Source organism: Somniosus microcephalus, chromosome 22, assembly GCF_052327205.1.
Source record: "Somniosus microcephalus isolate GS21.2 chromosome 22, FLI_Smic_1.0, whole genome shotgun sequence".
Classification (NCBI taxonomy): Eukaryota; Metazoa; Chordata; class Chondrichthyes; order Squaliformes; family Somniosidae; genus Somniosus; species Somniosus microcephalus.
In genome coordinates, this window is record NC_141008.1 from 51,186,203 (window position 1) to 51,200,844 (window position 14,642).

The 14,642-nt window shown below is 44.3% G+C and overlaps 1 protein-coding gene across 1 annotated transcript in view; it reads left to right on the top strand.

Annotated features, from left to right (window-relative positions):
• Positions 1 to 14,642, top strand: part of ints2 (integrator complex subunit 2) — a 63,560-nt gene that overhangs the window by 1,630 nt on the left and 47,288 nt on the right. Inside the window, exons 2-9 of the mRNA XM_085964699.1 lie at positions 842 to 1,149; positions 1,809 to 1,947; positions 5,023 to 5,125; positions 7,044 to 7,157; positions 7,725 to 7,855; positions 10,187 to 10,360; positions 12,033 to 12,262; positions 13,725 to 13,850. Of these exons, the coding sequence (XP_085820825.1) occupies positions 857 to 1,149; positions 1,809 to 1,947; positions 5,023 to 5,125; positions 7,044 to 7,157; positions 7,725 to 7,855; positions 10,187 to 10,360; positions 12,033 to 12,262; positions 13,725 to 13,850 (1,310 nt within the window). The 5' untranslated portion in view covers positions 842 to 856. The remainder of the gene's footprint in view (positions 1 to 841; positions 1,150 to 1,808; positions 1,948 to 5,022; positions 5,126 to 7,043; positions 7,158 to 7,724; positions 7,856 to 10,186; positions 10,361 to 12,032; positions 12,263 to 13,724; positions 13,851 to 14,642) is intronic.

Below are 14,642 nucleotides of genomic sequence, written 5' to 3' on the forward strand. Positions count from 1 at the left end.
AAGGCTGTGGATGCTTGGAGTCAATTGAAATTGTCATGACTGGGATAGATTTTTGTTAGGTAATGGTATCAAGGGATATGGGACAAAGGTGGATACATTGAGTTGAGGTGCAGATCAGCCATGATCTAACTGAATGGCCTACTCCTGTTCTTAATATTCCTATGTTCCTAAGAAAGGGTGTAGGAGGTGACCAAAGTTAAATCTTGAGTGATGCCAAGTGTGGATTTTTAAAACCTTGTAGATTGCAGGGGGAAGGAAAAACTGAGAGAGCTAATCTGTTTCATAATTTCTCAGGACCTCAAAACTATGAGTCAGAGCAAGGAGACTGCAATAAATCTAGATTTCAACACTGTATAGGAACAGGAGTAGGCCACTTAGCCCCTCAAGCCTGTTCTGCCATTCAATGAGATCATGGCTGATCTACGACCTAACTCCATATACCTGCCTTTGTCCCATAACCCTTAATACCTTTGGTTAACAAAAATCTATCAATCTCCGATTTAAAATTACTAACTGATCCAGCATCAATTGCCGTTTGTGGAAGAGCGTTCCAAACTTCTACCACCCTTTGTGTGTAGAAGTGTTTCCTAATTTCACTCGTGAAAGGTCTGGCTCTAATTTTTAGACGACGCAACCTAGTCCTAGACTGCAGGGACATAGAGAGGAGGCGGTGCATGTGGGACAACATATTTTGAGTTACAAGAAACATGATATGCAAGCACTGAGGAACATTTCTGAATTTGACACATTTTGGAATAGTTTACTGGTGACGCTGTAAAATTGCTGCATTCCCCAGATCTATTAAATTAAAAAGGACTCACAAATGTTGTTTTCTGTTTAGGTGCCTTCAGCGAAGATGACAGAGTTTTCGTGTCTGCAGTTTGTGAGTTCCTTTGCGTTTGAGGCGATGCAGAAGGTGGATGTGGTAAAGCTAGCGGCTCTGAGTGATCCAGAGCTGAGGCTGCTGTTGCCCTGCCTGGTCAGAATGGCCCTTTGTGCCCCAGCTGATCAGAGTGAGGCCTGGGCTCAAGACAAAAAACTCATCCTGCGTCTCCTGTCGGGTGTCGAGGCTGTCAACTCTATTGTGGCTTTATTATCAGTGGATTTTCATGCACTGGAGCAGGATGCTACCAAAGAACAACAGCTGAGGTATTTATTGTAGATCCCAAGTTAATATAAACATCGAGTGATTGTTAAGTTCTCTCAATTCCTCAGTTGGTAAATGCACCACCTGTTAGGAACTAAACCACATGAATCAAGAAGTAATGTAATCCGGAGGTGGTAGCACTCTCGCCTCTGAGTCTGAAGGTTGTCTGTTCAAGTCCCACTCCAGAGACTTGAGCACATAATCCAGGCTGACAATCCAGTGCAGTGCTGAGGAAGTGCTGCACTGTCAGAGGTGTCGTCTTTCAATGAGACGTTAAATCGAGGCCCCGTCTCCCCTCCCAGGTGAATGTAAAAGGTCCCATTGCACTATTTCGAAGAAGAGCAGGGGAGTTATCCCCAGTTTCCTGGCCAATATTTATCCCTCAACCAACATAGAATCATAGAATCAGCATCACTAAAAACAGATTATCTGGTCATTATCTCATTGCTGTTTGTGGGACCTTGCTGTGCATAAATTAGCTGCCTCGTTTTCTACTTTATAACATTGACTACATTTCAAAAATACACTCTTTGGGACGTCCCTGAGGTAGTGAAAGGTGCTATATAAATGCAAGTTCTTTCTTTCTTGCTTGCTTTAATTACCCCACCATAATTTGTATTTTATAGAATGTTTCTCAAAGCCTTTACTTTCCTCTTGACAGGCACAAGTTAGGTGGAGCAAATGGAGAGAGTATCCTGGTGTCACAGCTGCAGCATGGCCTGGCTTTGGAGTTTGAGCACAGTGACTCCCCTCGTCGCCTGCGACTAGCACTCAGTGAACTGCTGGTGATCATGAACAAGGTAATGAAATTGAGGTAGAAACTTGTGTCCCATGTGTGATTTTTTTTTTTTGTTGTTGCCCTTGGCACCTTGCTCCTTGGCATTCCTGGTAGTCAGGTCCAGATAAGCAGCTACCTGATCCCAGCGTGCTCTCTGCCCTTGGAGGGGACTGAACCTTTCCTCACCCAAAGTCCACACATACATACTTGCCAATAGGGGGGTCACTGGATAGCAAGCAGAAAGAACCCTTACTGAAACCTACATAAATCGGGTGCAATTGCATTAATTTTTATCAGTATGGCCAAAAAACAAAAGTTATTCAGGGAAGAGCCACATTCATAATGAAGTCCACGATTAAATCAGGGCATTGTTCTGGTTTTTGCTCTTACTGAATTCCTGAATGAACGATAAAATGGCTGCTACAGCTATTTGCTTTTTTTTTTCAACCTACAGTTTACAGAAATCATGATTTAAGGGACAAAATGTTGAGAATGCCCAACTTGGGATGGGGGTGCGGATAGTGGTACTGCTGCAGCCGCCCATGATACTGTACATAGGGTTGAGTTGATAAGTGGCAGGTAACATTCGCGCCACAGAAGTGCCAGGCAATGACTATCTCCAACAAGCAAGAGTCTAACCACCTCCCCTTGACATTCAACGGCATTACCATTGCCGAATCCCCCACCATCAACATCCTGGGGGTCACCATTGACCAGAAACTTAACTGGACCAGCCACATAAATACTGTGGCAACAAGAGCAGGTCAGAGGCTGGGTATTCTGCGGTGAGTGTCTCACCTCCTGACTCCCCAAAGCCTTTCCACCATCTACAAGGCACAAGTAAGGAGTGTGATGGAATACTCTCCACTTGCCTGGATGAGTGCAGCTCCAACAACACTCAAGAAGCTCAACACCATCTAGGACAAAGCAGCCCGCTTGATTGGCACCCCCTCCACCACCTTAAACATTCACTCCCTCCACCACCGGCGTACCGTGGCTGCAGTGTGTACCATCTACAAGTTACACTGCAGCAACTCGCCAAGGCTTCTTCGGCAGCACCTCCCAAACCCGCGACCTCTACCACCTAGAAGGACAAGGGCAGCAGGCGCATGGGAACACCACCACCTCCAAGTCACACACCATCCTGACTTAGAAGTATATCGCTGATCCTTCATCGTCGCTGGGTCAAAACCCTGGAACTCCTTCCCTAACAGCACTGTGGGAGTACCTTCACCACACGGACTGCAGAGGTTCAAGAAGGCGGCTCACCACCACCTTCTCAAGGGCTACTAGGGATGGGCAATAAATGCCGGCCTGGCCAGCAACGCCCACATCCCATGAACGAATATAAAAAAAAACATAGGAATTGCTAGACGAAGAAAGACCAAAGTGCATCTAGTTCGCCTTCTACCATCCTGGAGGTCGCATGACACAACGATAATTGAATTGTTGACCAATCACAGCAATCAATCTCCATCAGTGAGTCCACAACAGACCCAGACATGAGGTGAGGAAAACCCCCAGTGGTGGAGAGCTTTGGGAAGCAGAAGTCCAAAGCCACCTGTTCCTCCCGAGCACGCTACACTCCCCACACGTCATGCCTCGAATTATTCATATACTGTATCCCTAAATGTTATTTTCTGAAAGAAATCTATCTAATCTGCATTTGAATGAACAATACTAACCGCTTCCACCATCTCCTTAGGGAGTCTGTCCCTGTATCCCTGACAGAAGTCAGTGCCCTCAGGGGAAGATTGGAGGAAAAAAGGATGAAATGTCGTATTTTTGTCAGACATCAATTGTGCAGAGAACGGGGCCACAGCTTTGCAATTATATTGTTTGCAGAGAAACACAGGAGAGATTTACTTCCATCTCTGTACAGGAAACTTTAGTTTAACCGGAGGTTAAATGTCCGGAAAGCTCTATCTACCGGCAAAATTCAGGAGCCGTTTCCTATAAGTTTTTTTACTTCTCGTTGCTTTTTTTTTCCAGTCAGGCTCTGCAAGGCCTAGCTGAAGCTGTTGCTTAGCTACAGAGACGCTTTTAAGCTGCGGCCGACTATTTTGAAGCTGTTGCTAAGCAACAGGGTTTGTTGATTCACACGGAGCTCAAAAGCTCCGTATGTTTTAACATTAGCGCTGGTTTCTACGGCAGTTTTGATGGTACGGCACCAGCTCGGTCCCGTCAGTGCCGGATACCAGAAAGTTTCCTGTATATAGGTTTGCCCCGGTACTTCAGCACAAAGCCGAGGCTGACACTTCAGAGCAATACCGAGGGAAGTACTGCACGGCCGGAGGTGTCATCTTTCAGTTGAGATGTTAAATTGAGGGTCTGTCTACCTGTTCAGGTGGGCAGGAAAGATCCCACTGCACTATTTGAAGAAGAGCAAGGAAGGGTTCCCGGTCCTGGCCAACACACCAAAAAGGATTAATTGGTCATTAATTTGCTCTTTGTGGCATCTTCTTGTGTGCAGTTTTGCCTACATAACAGTGATTACACTTCAAAGGTCAGTCACTGGTTGTGAAGCGCTTTAGGATGTCCTGAAATCATGAAAATCACTACATAAATGTGAATTCTTCCTTTTCTAATGGTGTAGTACAACAATGTCAAATGTCCTGTTAAATACAGTACCTTCCTATTCTGAGAGCTGACCCCAGTGTTTTAAATTGGCAATGGCACAGTGGTGCCACACAGTGGTGTTATGTGAATTAGCACCCTCTTCCCCCATATAGATTTATATGAGGAGAATTTCTGCTCCTCTCTGAACATTGCCGTGGAATTTTTAACGTCCACCTGACCCACTGGAACAGGGTTTCCGTTTAATGCCTCCAGTTCCCAGTCTCGAGGGTACTTTAAAATACAGGTTTTTCTACAGGGAGGGTGAAAAAAAGTCTGAGAGGCAGCCATACGTGGGCTGCCTCAACACCTAGCCATCCTCTAAAGCAGCAGGGGCCTGGTAACAAGTCTGCAGCCCATATTTTCAGGCAGGGAAGGCACTTGGGATGGGGAGATTAAAGGAGAAAGAAGGGAGCAGAGAAAATAATTTAAAAACTAATTTTAATTAACACAAACATTGTGATTTTTTTGTGTGTTGAAGGTGTCTGATACAAATGGAGAATTTTTTATGAAGTCTTCAGAACTGTTTGAGAGCCCGGTGTATCTGGACGAAGTTGCAGATGTGCTGTGTATCCTTCAAGCAGGTAAGATTTGTATTACATTATTATAGGATATATAGCACAGAACAGGCCATTCGGCCCAACCTGTCCATGCCGGCGTTTATGCTCCACTTGAGCCTCCTCCCGTCTTTCCTCATCTAAATCTATCAGCGTAACCCTCTATTCCCTTCTCCCTCATATGCTTGTCCAGTCTCCCCTTAAATGTATCTATACTATTCGCTTCAACCACTCCCTGTGGTAGCGAGCTCCACATTCTCACCACTCTGGGTAAAGAAGTTTCTTCTGCATTCCTTATTTGATTTCTTGGTGACTGTCTTATATTGATGGCCTCTAGTTATGTTCTTCCCCACAAGTGGAAACATTCTCTCTGTGTCTACTCTATCAAAACCTTTCATAATTTTAAAAACCTCTATTAAGTCACCCCTCAGACTTTTCTTTTCAAGAGAAAAGAGACCCAGCCTGTTCATCCTTTCCTGATGGGTATACCCTCGCATTTCTGGTATCATCCTTGTGAATCTTCTCTGCACCCTCTCCAGTGCCTCTATATCCTTTTTATAATATGGTGACCAGAACTGTACAGAGTACTCCAAGTGTGGTCTAACCAAGGTTCAATACAAGTTTAGCAAAACTTCCCTACTTTTCAATTCTATTCCTCTAGAAATAAACCCTAGTGCTTGGTTTGTTTTTTTATGGCCTTGCTAACCTGTGTCACTACTTTGTGATTTGTGTATTTGTACTCCGTGATCCCTTTGTTCCTCTACCCCACCCAGACTCACGCACTCCAAGTGATAAGTGATCTCCCTATTCTTCCTACCAAAATGTAATACCTCACATTTATCTGTGTTGAACTTCATTTGCCAATTATTTGCCCATTCTGCAAGTTTATTAATGTCCTGTAATTTGTTGGTGTCCTCCTCAGTATTGACTACCCCCCCCCCCCCCCCCCCAAAATTTGGTGTCATCTGCAAATTTAGAAATTGTGTTTTTGATTCCAAAGTCTAAATTATTTTAAATTGTGAACAACAGTGGTCCCAGCACTGATCCTTGTGGAACACCACCTTCTGCCACTCTGAATAGCTACCCTTTACCCCTACTCTCTGCTTTCTGTCTTGAAGCCAGCTAGCTATCCATTCTGCTCCTTGTCCCCTGACTCCGCATTCTCTGACCTTATTCATTAGTGTATCAAAGGACTTTTGAAAATCTAGATAAATTACATCTACTGCATTACCCTTGTCTACTTCTCTGTTACCTCTTCAAAAATTTCAATGAGGCTGGTTAAGCAAGACTTTCCCTTTTGAAATCCATGCTGACTATTTATTATATTTTTGGTTTCTAGATGTTCTATTTTCTCCTTTAGTAGGGATTTCATTGTTTTTCCTACCACCAATGTTAGGCTGACTAGTCTATAGTTCCCTGGACATGTTCTATCTCCCTTCTTAAATATAGGTATTACGTTAGCTATCCGCCAGTCCTCTGGAACTACACCTTGTTCTAGCAAATTATTAAATATGTGTAGTACTGCCTCTGCTATCTCCTCCGTGGATTATTTTAAAATGCACGGATGTAATCCGTCCGGACCAGGGGTTTTACCCTCGGATATCATTGCGACAACATAATTTAGGCGAGATGTTGATCCGTCGCTCGCTGCAGAACATCAGCAGCAGTGGAGGTTAACCTGAAATACAAGGTAGTGACTGATGAGATAGCTAATCTGATAGCAGAAACCAGTCTGCTAATGGTCCAGCCCGTCCAGTGTCAGGGAATTTGAAATAACCCACCAATTTGGAGAAAGTCAATAATCTGCTGATCCTAACTTCCCCGGTACCTTTATACAATTTTTGTTGGGTGTAAATAGCATTTAATTTTCCAAAATAAAGCCCTTGGTGTAGCACAGAATACTGTTAATATATAATTGATATGGTGCTTTAATTCCCCCCCACAGAGCTTCCATCACTGTTGCCAATTACTGAAGTAGCTGAGGCTCTGCTGCATGTTCGGAATGGATCCTGGTTCATGTGTTTGTTAGTGGCCAACGTCCCTGATAGCTTCAATGAAGGTAAAGGTCTTCCTTTCACACTGTCACTGCCGTAATAAACAGCCTGCGAAAATCCAAGAGTCCACTTGTAAATAATGCGTTGTGACTTTATTTTGTTCTGTAGGAATTTGTGTTCGTTCTTGCCAAGCTCATTCACTTGGGTGTCGGGGGTAGGGAGAGATAATCACAAAGTATCAAAAGTGCCATTATACCACCTCCTGAAGGGTGCCAGAGTGATGAGCTAGGGGGTTGTTCTATCTTCTCGCATTATTCTCAACCATATTGTCATGGAGAAGTTCTGAATGGGACCTAGTTATTTTTGTGTGGAAGAGGAGTATTCTTCCCCCTCTCCACCAGGACCACTTCTGGTAGCTGGTTATAAGGTGGCAGAGATCTAGGAGCTTGTCATCTGTCCACCTGCTTGGCCAAAGGTGGTGCTTGGCATTGGGGAGGTTCACACAATGGAAGAAAAATAGTCATTTAAAATATAGCTATAAATATAATCGTGCTCTGATCTTCACCAAATTGTGATTTCCCTTGTGACAGTATTGTGAGTTTGTATGTGTCACGGAGCCTTTTGCTGTTCAGTTTGCAGGGGCTTAATAAAAAACGGCGAGCGACAGGATGAGGAGAGTGTCGGGGGCCGGCGCAGAACCGAGGCTCTTCGACAGCTGTGCAAGATGAATCCTACCCAAGCCTTAAATGTCCGAGCCATGGTGGTAAGAGATGATTTCGCACCGTGTAATTTGTCCTCGGGCACTGGCAGAAACCTGGTAGCACATCCATTCTAGAGGCTGCGATGATCAGCTCAAGTTCCAGTGCTATAATAAAAACAGAAAATGCTGGAAATACTCGGCAGGTCAGGCAGCATCTGTGGAGAGAGAAACAGTTAACGTTTCAAGTCCCAGTGCTGCCTGACATTGTGTATCTGGTTAATTTTCAGTTGGTATCTGCTTAACCAACTCACAGCAGTGGACTGGAGCAGTGTAACATTTCATTGATCTGCTCAACTTGAGAACAAGTCCATTTTCATTTACATTCATCTTCACTGGGTACACCTGAGTGGATTTGGTGTCAGCCCTTAAAGAGGATACATTGGCCCGTATTTTCCGATCGCATGCCTCCCGCAGGTGGAGGCCTGCGATCTGGAAAAATCTGCGCCCTTACCTGAGGGCTCCCGGGACGCGCACAGTTCCGATGCTGGGCCTCGCCAAACTCCAAGTGCGCAGGGCCCACGTATCCCAGGGGCGCATGTAGTTCGCAGCGTCCCTGGGATCACGTGGGCCATGGGCAGCCAATCATAGAAGGGAACCTCCCTTCATACACTTGACAGGAAGACCTGTCAAATATCTGAATGGCAATCAATGAAAAAACATAGTAAAACTTTAAATAAATTTTTAAAACATCACATTTTTAAAATGACTTGAAATTACAATAAATTAAGTATTTTAAACAAAAAATTTAATTTTTTGAAAAAAATAATTAAAGTATTTTACGGGGCTAAAAATAAACTTACCTTTTTTTAAAGTATTTTTAAATGATTAATCGGTGGAAAAAAATGTTTTAAACTTTTTTTCTACTCTTATCCTGGTAAAAGCAAGCCTTGCACCTACTTTTACTAGGCGTAAGAATTGTAAGTGTTTTCTGCAGGCGGAGGGTCTCCAAAAAGCGGAACTATCCGCCCGCCTAGGCCCTTCTCCAGGGCAGCCGGAGGATCTGTCAGGAGGATTCTTGACAGATCGGAAATGCCCGTTTTCAGCGCATGCCTGAAGCCTGCATTTCCGATGTCCCTATGGGTGGGTGCACAACGCGTACCCACCCGTAAGGATCGGAATATCTGGGCCGATTTGTTTGCTCAGCTGCCTGCTGGTGGCGCTGCTGAGCATTCTTAGCAGTGCTGCAGAGGTCCCGGAATGAATTTTTATAGCGCAGTTGTGTGTCAATATAATGAAAGCCGTACATCTAGCATGTATCCAAGCCCATCACATCTCGAATGTTATGCATGCAAATTTCAGTCTCGCACTTTTTAAAAAAAAAAGAACTACGAAGAAAGAACGCCAGTTGCTTTGGGGTCAATTGGCACCTTTAACAGGGAGTGGGATCGTTATCTGTTGAGAATGGGGATTGAGAGTTATATAGAGATAATGACCGGGAGTTGTGCTGGTATTTCGCCAAAAATCGAGCAAACCAGCGCAAAATATCGAGGAATTTCAAGCGCAAATTACATCCAGCGCAAATCGAGTTTCCGCGATCTTTTGCGCTGGTTTCAAAAACATTGCGCTGGAAGCCAGTCCCGCCCAGAAAAACTGGCCATGCCCCCAGGATGAATTAATCGCCATGGCAAGTTTCTGCTAATTGTGCCTGTTAGCGGGCCTTCGAGGAGGGTCTTAGAATTGAGCTGGTTTTGTTTAGGTGCAAGGGCCCCTTTTTAAAAGCATTTACATTATTTTCTAATTCACTAAGAAACTGACTACTGTACATCGATGTAACTAGCAAATAGTTCAGCATAGCTTTTTTTTAAAGTAATTTTCAGTTATTTATAATTGGGTTGCTCACAGGTGGTGGACTAGACACTCTGATTAAAAATGCTTATTTTTTGTGACTCACCCATTTTCAGCTGTATTTATAAAACTGCACCAGGTTACCACTCTTAAATATATCAAGGAATATTTTTTAATGCAAAAAATTTGTTTTGTTTTTTAAATTGCATACCAAAATGCTGGCCCAAATTGCGCTGGTTCATTGAAGATTTTACGTTCGATATGCAAATGAGTTTGAGCAGACCCTTGAGCAAAAAAATTAACTTCAGAAAATGAGTGCAATTTGCGACGAAATTGCCGATTGCGCCCAAAGCGGAAACTCTTGACCAATAACGCCACTTGATTTTTTTTTCAAGGAAGATAGGGATAGGAACTTGGTGCTCACTAAAGTAGAGGATCAGTGGGAGCAGGGGCCAGTCCCTGGTAGAATAACCATACATGGATTGTGGATGGAGCAGGCTGAATGGCCTTTTCTGACTCTGGATTTTCTTTTTTTGTGTTGTGCAACAGGTGGAGGAGTGCCACCTCCCAGGCCTCGGAGTGGCCCTGACCCTGGATCAGTGCAAGAATGATGGCTCCGAAGATACTGTGACTGACCTGGTCTCGTTTGTTAGTGGCTTGTTGCTGGGAACTAACGCTAAAGTGAGAACCTGGTTTGGAATGTTCATCCGCAATGGGCAGCAGGTGAGGAGTAGGGACAGACTGAAGGGGTGACCTGATTTGGAAAATGAATTTGCAATCTTAATGGGCAAGCCTTCAACAGGTCTACAGGATACTCAAGACTTTGTACAGTATAATGATTAGATTCCTCTTGTTTAATTTTGTTTTAATTCTCAGGGTTTTTTTGAAACATTAGAGCATGAACCAGGGAGAGACACTGAGACAGCCCATTATTATACCATATGTGCTAATGCCACAGTGCAATTTTGCATCATGACATGCCTGTGTTCTGCGTTCATGCATACAATCCAATTCTGGCCTCTTGCGCAACCCCGATTTCCACCATTGGCGGCTGTACTTTCAGCTGCCTAAGCTTTGGAACTCCCTATCTAAACCTCTCCGCCTCTCTTTCCTCCTTTTTCCCATCTTAGTCACAGACAAAACCATCTCTGTTCACCAATCACCCCTGTGCTCGCTGACCTACATTGGCTCCCGGTCTACCAACGTCTCAATTTTTAAACTTCTCATCTCATGTTCAGATCCCTCCATGGCCACACCCCTCCCTATCTCTCTAACCTCCTCCAGCTGTACAACCCTCCAAGGACTCTGCGTTTCTTGAAATCTGCCCTCTTATCCATCCCCCACACTCTTCGCTGCACCATTGGCAGCTGTCTCCGCCCTAGGCTTTGGAATTAACCTCCTAAAACCTCCCCGTCTCTCTACCTCTCTCTCCTTTAAGACGTTTTGTAAAACCTACTTCTTCGACCAAGCTTTTATCACCTGTCCTAATAGCTCCTTCTTTGGCTCGGTATCAATTTGTGTTTGATGAAGCTCCCGTGATGCGCCTTGGAACATTTTACTATGTTAAAGGTGCTATATAAATGCAAGTTGTTATTCGTCAACATGAGACCAAGAAGGAATTTTTATGTGGAATAAAATTACACTTTTTACAGATTTTGAGGAAATCAAAGTTGACAGAAAGTGGAGGCACTTCCTTAAAGAAAGAGAGAACGATTCTGGAACTGATCAGGGTATTTTAGGTCTAAGGAAAGATTGTATAGGTTGGGGTTGTTTTCTTTGGAACGGAGGAGGCTGAGGGAAGACTATATTGAGATGTATAAAATTATGAGGGGCCTAGATAAAGTGGATAGGAAGGACTTATTTCCCTTAGCAAAGAGGTCAATAACCAGGGGGTATAAATTTTAAGTTATTGGTAAAAAGGATTAGAGGGGAGTTGAGAATTTCTTTCACCCAGAGGGTGGCGGGGGTCTGAAACTCACTGTCTGAAAGGGTGGTAGAGGCAAAAACCCTCACTGCATTTAAAATGTACTTGGATATGCACTTGAAGTGTCGTAACTTACAGGGCTACAGACCAAGAGCTGGAAAGTGGAATTAGGCTGGAGAGCTATTTTTCTGGCTGACGCAGAAACGATGTGCTGAATGACCTCCTTCTGTGCTGTAAAGTTCTGTGATTCTATAATCACTTACCTGCCTTCCCAGCTGGGCAATAGTGGGTAACGGAGGCATCCAGTGGGGGGATGGTTCTGTTGAAAAGCTTTCCAGGTTTTACTATGTTCTAGGTAGTAGAGACTGGTGCACTGCAAGTACTTAGTTACTAACCTGCTAGTTTATTCCCTGCCCCAGTCAAAACTATTTGAGTGTAGTGTAACTCCCGAGTTCTGTTGTTGTTGTGCAGCGGAGGCGGGAGCGCAGCAGCTCGGTGCTGTGGCAGATGAGGCGGCAGCTGCTACTGGAACTAATGGCGATTCTCCCGACGGTCAGCAGCGGTCGCATTGGCGAGGACATGGCAGACACAGACATGGAGCCTAACATATCGGTGTACTCTGCACTGAAGGAGGAGAACGTGGTGAAGGCAAGCGCAATGCTGCGGCTCTACTGCGCACTCATGGGAATCGCTGGACTCAAGTACGGACTGAGATAATATTTCAAAGGTTCCTGGGCAGGGATTATTGTTCGAGGGATAATGCAGGCTGTGTGTCAAAGGTCATTGAATTATTAGAAAAGGGAACCAGAAGACGGTGTAAAAATGCAAATTTGACATTTCGCCACTTTTGTGGGTGATGTCTTCAAAAGTCACGAAAAAAACTAAGCTGTTAAATAGCAGCAAATAATTCTGTAACCAACTGTTATAACCCATTTTTTGATATCTTGATCATGTATGTGCTGTGTTTGTTGGGATAGATCTAGCATCATACCCTGTTCTCGGAGTGTGAAAAATCCATATATGGGTCTATTACTTTGGGGATGGAGTTTGTCTTGTGTTATCAATGGTGAGATAAATGTGCATAAAAATGTACACAAAAGGGATCCAGTCAACTCAACAAGCCATATAGACCAGCAAGGTTATGGCTTTGATCCCTGGTCTGTACTGAGTTAGCTGACCATAGCTGGGATGGTGGTAGGGCTACTACAATCAGCTTTGCGGACTCATGGATTAGAGAGAGGGAATTTGGTTGTTATACCTGGTTGATATCCCCTGCTGGAAGTCCACATGTAGGGTGAAAACAGGATCAGGCCTTCCTGTGTTACTTCTTGGGGTCAAACAACCTGTCGACAATCATCATCAGCCCTGCACACGAATAATGGCAACTTGTGTAATATAATGGAAAGTGATCAGGTTCATGGAAACATACCCCAACAAGAAGGGAAGGATAGAAGGAGAAAATACTGGCGGGGGGGGGTGGGGTACGGCAGGAAGCAGGAAAATTCACATGCGGGTGAATACACACCCACTTTCACACAGACGCACACACACAGTCACATTACTGGTGGACCCAATCTTGAGTCACTGTTCTCTGCTCAACTAACGCCTGCTTCCCACAGTCGCTGCAGAACCCCCAACAGTTGCTGTGCACCGTGATGCGCCCAGAAATCTGCCTGTTGCATTACTGTCGCACTCCTCCCCACAATCTCTCCATATCGCCGTACCCTCCCATGCTGTATTGCCGACACTGCGCAGTATCATGTTACCGACATACCCCTCCCCGCAATCTTTGTATATTACCGATTTACCCTTCCATTATCGCTGTACTTTATTACTGATCGCGTATTCTACAGTATGTTACTGATGTGCCCCATCCCACAATCTCTCTATTACTGACGCCTTACCATTGTCACTACTGTATTACTGATACTGCACCACAGTACATCATTGAGGCACACGTCCCAGAGTTGCCATGTACAATAATATTGACACACACGCCCATGGTTTCTGTGTACTATATTATCGATCCACCATTCCACAGTCTCCTGTGCAATATATCACTGACTGCCTCCTCCCTTAATCCTGCTTTGTTGTGTGTAATCAGCAGCTCCTTTGATTTTCTCAGTATGTTATTGTAATGCTGTGTGTGATCTTGTCATCTAGGCCCACTGATGAGGAAGCTGAGCAGCTTTTACAGCTGATGACAAGCCGCCCACCAGCAACTCCGGCTGGCGTCCGCTTTGTGTCCCTGTCCTTCTGCATGCTGCTGGCATTTCCCAGTTTAGTCAGGTAAGTCGGAGGTGCACAGTTGGCTCAGCGCCCCAGGACTGGGAGGGCTAAAATCCCACCCCTATTCATTACTTAGTGACCCCTTTGCTGGAAAGTGCATGTGCGGAAATATGGCGAGAGCAGGATCAGACTTGGCTGCAAATAAACAATCGCGAATGTAGAATAGCCACTTGGGAAAGGTACTGGAGGGCTGTCAGTGCCTGTGGACCGTACCCTAGCAAGAGTCAGCAATCAGGAAAGGAAATTGAGAGAAGGAAAATAAATAGCACGTGCACTGATTGTAGCAAAAGAGCAGAAGATTTTGACATTTGATTGTAAATATATATGCTGAGCACAGAATTTGCCAGTAATTAACTGCAGATTTATCCTTTAATAAACCTCCTCATCATGCATCAAGGACACAACGCACGTTGACAGTCAGCATCCGCACTTGACAGCTGTTGACAGCACTGAATGATTGAAAATAGACTAAACAGTCGCAACCAGGGATAGATATTTAAAGCTGTAATCTAATCTTGGGTTACAAAGGATAGTCTAAACCACTTATTTTTATCCTTTTGGTTTATGGAGCCACCTTAACCCCTTGATTCAATTACAGCCCTGTAATCACTTCCAGGTATGCAGTCTCTATAATAACATATGTGTTTTCTATAACTATTAAATGACCAGTTACTGGAAGAAACGTTCCACCTAGTAGCAGATAAGGAGCATGATGCTGAAAATCATGTGCTGTATTTACTCTGTACGCAATCATTAACTTGCACGTGTGTTAGTGTGTTAGTGTTACAATTA